General features: G+C 41.2%; 1 protein-coding gene across 1 annotated transcript; it reads left to right on the plus strand.

Annotated features, from left to right (window-relative positions):
* Positions 1 to 2,427: 2,427 nt before the first annotated feature.
* LOC147634905 (uncharacterized) lies at positions 2,428 to 9,538 on the plus strand. The gene is made up of 4 exons (XM_086804141.1): positions 2,428 to 2,630; positions 3,105 to 3,188; positions 3,420 to 3,585; positions 8,724 to 9,538. The coding sequence occupies exons 1-4, from the start codon at positions 2,475 to 2,477 to the stop codon at positions 8,726 to 8,728; spliced, it is 411 nt and encodes a 136-aa protein (XP_086660267.1). The 5' UTR covers positions 2,428 to 2,474; the 3' UTR covers positions 8,729 to 9,538.
* Positions 9,539 to 11,718: the final 2,180 nt, after the last annotated feature.

Here is an 11,718-nt window from a genome sequence, read left to right on the forward strand (position 1 = left end):
TTAACAAGTGCTGAGATCGAAAAGGGGGGACTTGAGTCCTTGGTACAGATCTAGATAAAATTGACAAGGCCGTGGAGAAGCGACTAGAGGAAGACGACCTCAGGTTACCATGCAACACACGGGTGGCTTCCTAGATTGACCAAAATGAGTAATAGTATTTAGAGGACGAGAGTCATTTATCATGACCTAGTTAGTTGGTCGAATGAGAATAACTCGAAGTAGAAGTTAGCACGGATGATGTGTGACACTTCTAGAGCATGTTATTGCTCACATGGTTTTTTCCCTTCTTCTACAAGTTCCAAGGTATATTTGATTGAGAGTCCTAGTGGTCACTAAGAGTAGGTGTTGATCAAGGTACTGAAAGATTGTACTAGAGGAGAACATGGAGTTCCACTCATTTGGAGGTTTAGAGTAGATTTATATGGATGGGAGATTTCTCTAATTGTTTTGCCGATGAGGTTACGATAAATGTGCCACTTAGAGGCAATATGCATATCGAGCCTCAACATCGACATATTGACATCGACTTCACAACCATGAAAATAAGAGAGGGTGTTAGATTTAGTGTGATTTATGTGGCGAGCATCTTCGTGTTGTGAGCTCCCTTAAGACATAGTCTGGAGATAGTTCATGGTTGGTTGTATACTTGAGTAGGTGGGGTTCGATTTTGAACATTGGGTTAGTTTGGGCACATGGGGACTGGCTTGTATATGTGGATGCTTTCTTATTTAAGCATTCTTCTTGTTCAAAGAATTACTAGGAATATTGCACTAGGCATGTTGCATTGTTATGTAAATAGTGACTATCTTTACTGTCACTTGGTGATGTCAAATTATGCGCTTTGCTTAGTGATGATAAGAATGATAACTTTCAAGCTTACACAAGTGATTCTAGAGTGCATAGGTGGACATAGCTAAATCCCCCCACAACCAATGTGCACGCGAAATCCCACAAGAAAATGCTAGCTTGTAAAACCATAGTCATATTTTCACATATGACCTTAAATCCTCAAACTTAATGATGATATTGTGTTCCTTGATTTGTACGAGCTAAATTGAATTTATAGTGGTAAAAGCTATCAATCATTGTCATCAAAATCATTTAGTAATGGTAATTTTGAAATGTTGAAATCTATAATCATCACCATTACCATTAAGCTTCCCCCCTTATCCTTTTCTATGTACCAAGGCCACCTAAATCACTTGATTCCAGCTAGCTTTGCTTTGTGCACAATCAAGAAGCGATGATTAAGAAGTCTTTACTATTTTGAAGACAAATCTAGGAGCAATATACATGCTTCAAAGTGGGGGCCAAACTAGAGAGGACATGAGCAAAACTTGAGAAAGAAAGATTTTGTAGAGGAAGAGGCTCAAATTCACATGTAGTATGTTTTCTCTCTTGAATGGGGGCTAAATTAGAGAGGACATGAGTAACACTTTGAGAAAGATAGATTCTGCAAAGGAAGAGGCTTATATTCATGTGTAGTATCTTTTCTCTAAGATGGAATAAGTGGCTTCACCTCAAATGAACCAATGTCTAGAGTCTAGTGACAACAGATTGTAGGTAAATGCCACCCAAGCAAAGGTCACAATATTGCAAATCCCATCATCATCATTAACTGAAGCATTTCCTCTCATTCCTTCTTGTATTTGAATGCCACTAAAAGCATTCAATTCCAAAATCAGTGGTTCCTTAGCAACTGAGAAAGAAAAGAAGCTTGCTCTTTACTACATGATATTGATGGGAAGTTATGGAACAACAAGAACTATTTGAAAATGAGCATAGTGGGGCATCAAGAGCACTAGGGACACAAATGTACTATAAACATGCAGTACACTTGTCTTGAGGGGAATCAATGGCTACATCTCAATCCATTGGAAATGAAAAACCGTCATAGGGACATATGCATTGGGTTCAACAGTGCATGAGTTGTTTCTTCCCACCACATGTGAAAACCCCATCTTCCCCCTTTTGTGGGCTCGACAAGAACCCAGGCACACAAACACATACACATGCACCCACCCCACATAACAGTTTCAAAGTTATGATGGGCACAAAAAGCATCCTTGGGACAACATGCGATATGCGACAGGTTCACAAGGGCGTTACAATACCTTCACACAAACCAAGTTAACCAGGCCTTCCCGCCTGCAAAGGAACTTAGCCAAGCACTTCCAATTGTGCGTGGGTTTTAGTTTCTAAAACTTGGCCACGGGAATGGGAATATTTAGTGCTTCTCAATTTGCAACTAGGGAGTGAGAAAACCTTGTAAGTGGACTCCCACCACAATGTGGATTCTGGAGCATGTGACCACTCCCCACTCTTGGCAAGCACGTGCACAACGACACTCACACACGAATCACGTCATTAATATCATAGTCATGTATGATAGTCATTGATGGATCTTGTTTGCATGGTAAAGTTTCTCTTAAAAGCCAGCCAAAATCAAGTAATTGCATTTCACACATCGCATCATGAAGAAGAGAAGAGCAGAGGTAGCTGGCCTTGAAGACGCGGAGCGGACCCTCCATACCTCCTTCTGTGCTGCAGCCAACTCCATCTCCCACCTCTACACACAGGCGCACACCCAGCACAAGATTGCCTTCCACGCAGGCCAACGTCACAGCCTGGTAAGAGATAATTAGGGTTTTGAAACTGCTCAGATTAAGCCTGCAGATTAGGGTTTCCAAATATTATCTTTCAAGCTTCTTTCGATAAGAGCAGATTAGGTTTGCAAGGTCCTTCTGATAAGAACAGGTTAGTGTTTGCAAGGTTTATCTAATGAGAGCAGTTAGGGTTTACAAGTATGAAAAAAGCAGATGACAAGGTTTGTCTGATACGAGCAGATCAGGGTTTACCTGGTTTATGTGACTATTAGGGTTTCCAAGCAGAAACTTATCTGATGAGATTAGATTGGGTTGTTTAAACGATAAGATAAAATTAAGGTCTACAAACACCTCTGATCAGGATTTTCAAATACTTTTGATGTTTGACTATAAGCAATTATGAGTTTTGATCATGGTTTCTGTTTTGTTATGCGAGTAAATTACGGTTATAGCTCAAGTTCTCCTTCAATCTACCATTCACAAGTGGTCTCTCTTTAGGAAAAGTTATGTGAGTGGATGCAGAAACACCATCATCAATTTGGCACCCCGCCATCCACCGCTGATATTTTGAATTACTTAAAGGTATGCTTCCCCCCTCCCCCCCCCCCCCCCCCCCCCCCCCCCCCCCCCCTCAAAAAAAAAAAACGCAACCCCACGTTCTTCTCCCTCTTCCCACCTTTTTTAATGGAATTTTATTTTACATCATCGTGTCCATCTGTAGTATAGCCAAATGTCATCTTTGAAGCACCACATTCCATAGTCTTAAAACGTTGGTTTCCCTATTGGCAACTGTCAATACATCTGACCGGACAGAACGAACTGGAGAATGTTAGCCAGAATGAAATGACGGTATCTCAAGTGCAGAATGCACCTCTTCCTTCTCAGCATCAGCAGGCTACTCCATACCCATTTGGTAGAGCTATGTTACCAACAGACCAGGCAAGGTTTCCATGTTTGTACCCACCCGGCATGCCCCCAGGTACTCCACATTTGAACATTGCCTTTGTGATTTAAAGTCTCAGTTGTTCTCAATAGATATCCAGCCATCTTTTTTTGAGACAATTTGTAAGTACATGCTGACTTGGGACAGAGGTACTGTTGAGTGGTTGGTGCTGTGGCTGCCCAAAGAGGAGCCCGGGCCAATAGTTGTAAAAACTTCCTCAAGGGATTTTAATTTAAAATGGCAACCCCAAATACTGAAAACGGTAAAAAAAATATAATAAAAAAGATCGCTGAGGCACAAAGGCCAACCATGCAGTGTGAGGAAGAGTTGGTTGTTAAAGGTGCACCACGATGGCAAAGGCGCAGTTGCCCTTAACAGTGCCATGATCTCTTCATTGACATCTAGGTAGGTCATTAATTTCCTATAGCCTAACACAATTTGGTGTGGCATCCTAATGAATGTGGCCTTTCCCAACTTGCCAATCTACACATTCCAATGTTGTTGTCTATGGCCTTGGAAAGGATTGGCTGGCAAGTTGGGATTCAAATGTCACAACAAATTTGGAAACTGCTCCTTGTGAGAAGGGGTTTGGGGAATATGGCTCCCCCAGTTGCCTGTTACACTTCTCTATATATCTGCAACTCTCAGCCTTCCTTTTCAGAGTTCATGGCAGAACTCACGGCACCAGGCCTGTCAGTCATCACCATTCTATTGGCAGTTGACATGGCTGTTGGGATTTCTCCTGGCATCGACTTCCACCTGGTCCCTCCTCCCCAAATCCCCAACCCAGTGATGTCATTTTCAAAGCTGACAACACCCATGACATCAGGGAAAGTTTCCAGATCCGCTGGATTTTCTTGGGAGGGCTCCACTGATCAACCTTGCCAAAAAACCTCCTGGGCCCTACCCTAGACATAATCCATCTTTGACCATCGAGAATTAAAGTGATAAAGATCACATCCTTAAGGGGCTTCACACACAATACCTGCCCTCACTTTTTGTCAAAACATGATGATGGATGGGGGAAATGCCTAGGGCTGTAGACAGGCAATTGTCCCTGTCCAGAGCCTGCCTGGCAGAACTGTTGGAAAAGAACAGGGCAAGTCCGTAAAGCCCCTAAGATTGACCACTTTTTTTAGAATCCCTGACTTGTTTCCTCAAGTTTAGGTCTACAACTCTACTGCTTAAACTTGTGTACTGGTTTTTTTATGAAGAATATGAAAGTCTTACATAACATAGATTTATACTACATTGTTGGAATTTAGTTCTACTTATGTTTATATGGTGAACATTAGCATTTTTTTTAAAAACGAGGGACACACATATACACCCAAGTACCACAAGGGGGAACCACTCTTCCAAATATTTGCAAGTGAAGGTACTAGTGAACACACTGTGCAGATGTTAGAGAACCACTAGTCTTTGAAGATGCATAGCCAAGTCCCAGATCCAGAGGGTTGAAGCTTGAACAGCCTTTTCGCACAATGTTGCTGCCATCGATTTGTCATGGATGAGGGTGAGATGCGCTGGATGAACCGCTGGAAGCGTCTGTTGCGACCATCTTCCCCACTTGCATGATACGCACACGAGGCCATGTGAACCTCCCTTAGGAAGGAGTGATGTTCCCAAGCTTCGAACTCACAACTGGGGTAGCCTGGGGACTTGAAAATAACACAAGCACCTCATATGCCGTCTTGATCCAGCAAATGGGCCCCCTGTTGTGACTTTCTTATCAGATCATTCTGTAAGGATTAGCAGTATTGTTGTTATATGTAGGAGTGTTTTAACTTAACAGTGGTTCACATTCTCATGGTCGTCTGAGTATCAACAACAGGCATGCTCCCCTTCACAAAGGGGGCTGCCAATCTGTCACATGCACCATGCACTGAGGTGCAGTGTGACACACTGGCTCATCAACAGTGCTGTACTTACACAGAAATGTAGTACCTTTTTTATGAATATTTGTCATACGCGGTGACCCCATTGTGAGCCCCAGTCTAGGACATGTCAGGCACGAGCTATGTAGGTCAATCTCCCAGCCTTAGATGTTGGGACAGTCCCTTAACCCACTTGAAGAACAAGCATTTAGGCATGGTAAAGTATGTCCTTCAGGTGCATAAAACAAAGCATGTTAAAGCATTTCATAGCATGGATGCATGGACCACCCATTGGGCAGCCCATGGGGCAGCCAAGGCAGGTCACATGCATTACCATTTGATGCTAGGCATCATATGGCAGCCCATATCCCCGTCGGTTAGCATGGAGGGCGGATCACAAGCTTTTCTAGCACTTGTAGTATTCGGCCAGCAACAAATGCTAGTCAGCCAGCATGAAGTGCTACTTGGCCAGCATTAGATATTAGGCAGGTCACAGGTGGAGCATTTAGTGCTCAAAATTAGCAGGTCATAGGCTTTTATAACAGGCCGACAGCAGCATAGTTGCATATATAAGCAAACCCTCCTTCATTGCATAAATCCATCTCATAAATCATATTGCAAATGATCAACAACCGGACTTGGTAAACGAAGCTGAAGTCATTGAGCCTGAACAAATTCTCCTCCATAGATGGAAGTATGGATCCGATCAAAGTCAAAGACAGTTCTACACGAATTTTAAAGACCACGGTAACCCATGAAGTCGTATGGCTCAACGAAGAGTTCTTTCTAGAGTACCCCCAACTCTTGGTGGATTACTTGGAAGCCATGAAGCTGCCGCCAAGCTAAGGAGGAGGGAATGTCACATACACCTTGCATTGGAAATTTGGAGTCTTATGTCACACATTGGCTCTACATCAATGCAACATTTGTACGGTAGGATTACCCTTTTTAGGAACATTTTGTCGTATGTTGTGGCCCCATTGTGAGCCCCAATCCGAGACATGTCAGGCACGAGCTACATAGGTCAGTCTCAAGCCTTAGAGCGTCTGCATGTGTCAGTCCTCTTATCCACTTGGAGAATTCATCATATAAGTACATGTAGAGGTTTGCCCTAGGAGTAGGTATTGCATTAGTAGTTAGCATTAGGGACATATGCACATGGGCTAGCCTGTGGGCCAGCTCATAAGGCAACCCATTATAGGGAGCTGCCTTGCATGTGGGGCTAGACATCCTATGCTACCTCTCATGAGAGTAAAGTGGATTGCATAAACTTATAGCTTTAAAGAAGGCTTTGTTGTGCATTATGATAGTCAATCTATTTCGCGTGCAGTGAGAGCACCTTAGGCGCCAAGAAAACCGCAAAGGCTAAGCCTAAAAAGATGCCTAAGGAGAAGGCCAAGGAGGGCATGACTGGAGGTTATCTCCAGCCAAAGGAGCAAAAGAGTTACCAGACAAAGAATCTCATTGTTTTTTCTGTCATGAAGTAGGCCATGGTAAGAAGGATTGCACTATGTTATAGGCTTATAAAGCCACTAAAGCATCCTCCTCCATTGTGGCCACCGCTAAAGCCACAACCACCCCTCCATCTTCAAACACGAATGCTGTACAGCTATTACTCTCTTTGAATCTAGTACCCCTAGTGGTATTTGATGATAAGCAGGAGGGCGATATTCAAGGGTAGATGAAAGCTCTCATTATCCTATTTGACATGTGTAGCTTGGAGGACACCATGTCTCCACAGTTGACTAAGAAGATGAGTTGCACATTAGTGTCTCAGAATTTACTTGTGGACAGGTTTACACATGGTCGTCGCACACATCACTCATAAAGCTCAACAGTTTGAGTTTAATGTTCAAAAGGCCACGGTCAAGTGAGATTTCATTGTTTCACCACTTTCGAGAGCATGCGCCCATTCTTGATTGGTGGCAGGTTACCTAAGCCCATATAATCCACAAGGATAGGAGGCATTCAAGGAATCCCTCTCATTTCACATGTACAAGTTCAGAGAGCTCTCAAAAAAGGAGTTGAGTGTGCGTTGATTTATGTCCTCTCTTTCCAAAGTTTCGGTCCGTTCCCTATTGTAAAGAAGCTCAGTGATGTCTCCATGAAGTTGAAATTGCATGATAGTTGGACTATGAATGATGTCTTCCACGTCTCATGGTTAAAGCTATATGTTGGACCATCCTTTCAAGAGGTTTTGAATGAGCAGCAGCTTGAAGTGGTTGATGAATCAGAAGTCATTGAACCCAAGCATATTCTCCTCCATAAGTCGAAGTATGGTTCCAGTCAAAGAATCAGGCAGTTCTATACAAAGTTCAAGGACTGAGGCACTCACAAAGCCATTTAGCTGGATGAGGATTTCTTTCGGGAGTACCCCCAGTTATTGGCGGACTACCTGGAAGCTACTTTTTAGGAATATTTGTCATATGACCCCATTGTGAGCCCCAGTCCAAGACAAGTCAGGTACGAGCTACGTAGGCCAGTCTCCTAGCCTTAGATGTTAGGGTCAGTCCCTTAACGCACATGGAGAACAAGCATTTAGGTCATCTGAGGTTAGGCATGGTAAAGTCAAGTCCTTTAGGTGCATAAAACAAAGCATGTTAAAGCATTTCATAGCATGGATGCATGGGCCACCCGTTGAGCATTTGATGCTAGACATCATATGGCAGCCCATATCCCTGTCGGTTAGCATGGCGGGCTGATCACTGGCTTTTCCATCACTTGTAGTAATTGGCCAGCAACAAATGCTACTCGACTCTGTGTGTGGGTGTCTGTGGGGGTGGGAGGTGCTTCAGTGCGTAAATTGGGACCCAATCTAGTGTCGTCTCTGATGATGTACACAGCTTTTGTCTCATAGGCCGTTTTTTGGCCTTTAGAAGATGTTAATAAAATCTTTCTTTCTTTTTCTTTCTCTCTTCAGCTCTACCTCCTGTGTCTAAAAGATTAAAGTGGATTGCTTCATGATCACTTCATAAAGGTATAAAGGTCTTGATGTGTGTTACTCGATCTAGCCAGTTGCATGTTAACACAGTCTTAGCTAGGGAAACTGCGCAGAAAATCTGCCTTGGCTTATGGATTTATGAAACCACCTCTTAATTGAAAGGGGTTTAGTGCATCCAATATTGCTTTAAAGAAGTTTTCTTGACTTCATGTGTACTTAAGAGCTATAGCTTGCATAAAGTGGTAATTTTGTCATGTGCAATGGACCCAAATTCATAGGTTTTTTATTACTCATGCTGGGATGTTATGTTATGTTTTATCGACATTATCCTAGTTTTAAAAACATTGTTTTTGCAGGTTGAGATTTATTTGCACAGCTAAGCAGTTGCATGCATGGATGATGGTTTTATGAGTCACTTGTCTGGGCAAAAGTTGAGGCCTAGTAAGGGGTTGCATTGCTACTTGAAATTTGTTCTTGGACACTGGCTGGTTCAAAATTTGACACCATCAGCTTTTCACCTAATTCTATCACTGTAATCCGAACTTAATACACTGGATTATTCTATGGATTATCATGAGGTTAGCACCTTGATGTATGGGTTATGCATTTTCTGAGACACTAGCTGGTTCAGAATTTCACACCGTCAGCTTTTCACCAAATTCTGTCAACTGTAATCTGAACTTGATACACGGGATTATTCTATAGATTACCGTGAGGTCAGTGTCTTTGATGTATGGGTTATGCATTTTATCAATGGAGTGCATCGGCAATATAATAAGGACCTTGACAGAAGTAAGTGGAAACAAAAGGTAGATTATCCTTGTGCATTTCAAGGTTTAATCAAGTAGTTGGCCTATATTGGGTGCCATGCATGTGTAGCCTAGTATGCTTCTCCATGTTTTTGAGGTTGTAATACTTCAAGAGGGTTGCTATGCCATGCAGTTCTGGATGTGAAGTGCCTCGATGAAAACATGTGTTGGCATGTCTGTAACTTCACATAGCGTGTGGAACTCCACATGGTTTCTAGGCTGAAGAAGTATGGGTGATACAGTTTGGAGAACATGAGGCTCTTTCTTCTCGATGAGCTTGTACAATGCCATCAAAGTTTGTCAAAGTTTTGTGAGTGTTTGATGGAAGTTTCTAATTTAAAACATGATCTCTTTTTGTTGGTTTTTCATCTTTGTGACCTTGTCAATTTTGTAACTCACTGGCTTTAATGATTTTGTGGTTGAATACTCGATGTAATTATCTTCATTGAAACTACCACGTAGGGTAAACCTTTTGCTACCTATCTAGATTTGTATTGTTGGATACCTACATCACCTTTTAGTTTCACTTTATAAGCCTGTTTATTTCCAATAGTGAATTTGTCGAAAGGATAAATCGACCAATTCCGAAGTGTTATAGCTTAAATGCTCTTGTATTCCTCATGCATAGCTTCTTTACAATATTTTGTTCCGTTTGACTTCTTCATATCTTTTGACTCTTTTTCATATTGGTTATCAAAGCATGATTGTAAGTGAATCTATCAGGTGGAAGGCTTGGTTTTCTAAGGATTAAATTTAATTCTTTTTTGTCTTCAAGAATCTCAAATGAGTTGGTGGGGGTAATATCTTTCTCTTGAGTGTCTCAAATTGTGTCAATCTCATGAATGAAAGCTTGATCAATATATTTGATGATTTTCATTGGGGGACGTGGGAGGTTCTCCAAAGGGTATACTGTGAAAATTTGAGAATTTTTTCTTCGGTGCTTACATGGAATTTCCAAATCAGCAAGGTAAGCCTAGAATGTCCTCTTGTAAAATTTCAAAGTGCAATCAGAGGATGAAACGTTTGTAGAGCATCCTAGCTTTAATAACACATTCTCTCTTGCCGACTCATAACATGATAGCAACATCAATACAATAGTGGATTGAACATAGAGTTGAAAACAAAATTAAAAATTATAAGAGATGGAAACTTACCATTTCATGAAATGTTATTACTCTACTTTCCTCTTAACCTTCAAATCTTGTGTGTCTTCTTGCTTGTCATCTCACTATCATTTTGTCATCACACTTGCACGACTTTAAGATATGCACTCCAAACTCTATTCCTTAGAGAGTACGAAGTGCTTAATAATCTAGGAGTTAGGCAAAGGCTTCATGATGATGAGATGACACCACTAAGGTAGATAAGCACAAAATACATATGTATTTGGTGTGACAAATCTCTTTGCTTGATTTATAGTCTTGCGAAAACTTATCCTCAATTCAATAACCCAATGACCATCTTATAGAAATGAATTCTTCGGATATTGCCATAGATTAAATGAGGTAACATTTCACAAATATTGGTACTCTTGCCTTAAAACTAATTGTAGTTCATTACTTAAAAGTTGTCAAAGAAAGTCAAGCTGAGAGAGGGAGAGAGAGAGAGAGAGAGAGAGAGAGAGAGAGACAGAGAGCAAGTTAGAAATGAACGATGAGAAATTTGTAAATTTATCAGAGATTTATAAGCAAAAGTAACATTGCTTGAGAAAGGCCTAAAAAAGACTCTTGTTGTATAGATGAAAGACGCTCCTTTTGGGATTTGTCGTAGGCAAAAGGACTAGTGAAACATTGATCAATCATCCATACAAGGAGGAGCAATGAAAAAATGGATTCATGCAATCAAGTAATTATTCTATCTCCTTATTTGTGTAGAACTTGAATCTATGTCATATATCTTATTACCTATGTATTCTTATTCAGAACATTGCATTATCATTTTCAAAAGGGAAAGGTGTTGCATGCAAGAAAGCTTTTCTTCTTCCCAAACTATTTATGACTAATTCACATATACTCTTTGTGGTAAGAGACGTTAGAAAAAAAGATATTAGAAAACATGTTGGCATTATTATAGTAAAAGAGATTGCTAAAAAAATCATCAAGAAGAGTGTGCATGCATGCAATAAATCATGGATTAATAGGAAGGGCTATGAAACTATGTATTTCATTGTCAAAGATGCATTGCATTCTCATGGATATTATGACCATCTTCTTTCTATGCTAAAAGAGTTACACTAAATTTTCTTGAGTGCATGTTTCAAGCAAGCTTTTTTTGACAACCACATACCTTTCTAGTTCTTCTCACTCTTCTTTTGTCCTCCTCACTTCTCCCCTCCTCCTCCCAACCCAACCCGGCATGGCCTTCAAATTGCTCCTCCGTCCCTCCTCATCCATTCTACATCCCTCTCTCTCTCTCTCTCTCTCTCTCTCTCTCTCTCTCCATGCGAACACAAAACAGACTTCCATATATCCATCACAAAGAGGATATATGGAAGTCTGTTTTGTGTTCGCATGGAGAGAGAGAGAGAGAGAGAGAGAGAGAG

The sequence above is a fragment of the Cibotium barometz genome, chromosome 10, assembly GCF_041138505.1.
Source record: "Cibotium barometz isolate CiBa-2024 chromosome 10, ASM4113850v1, whole genome shotgun sequence".
NCBI classification, from domain to species: Eukaryota; Viridiplantae; Streptophyta; class Polypodiopsida; order Cyatheales; family Cibotiaceae; genus Cibotium; species Cibotium barometz.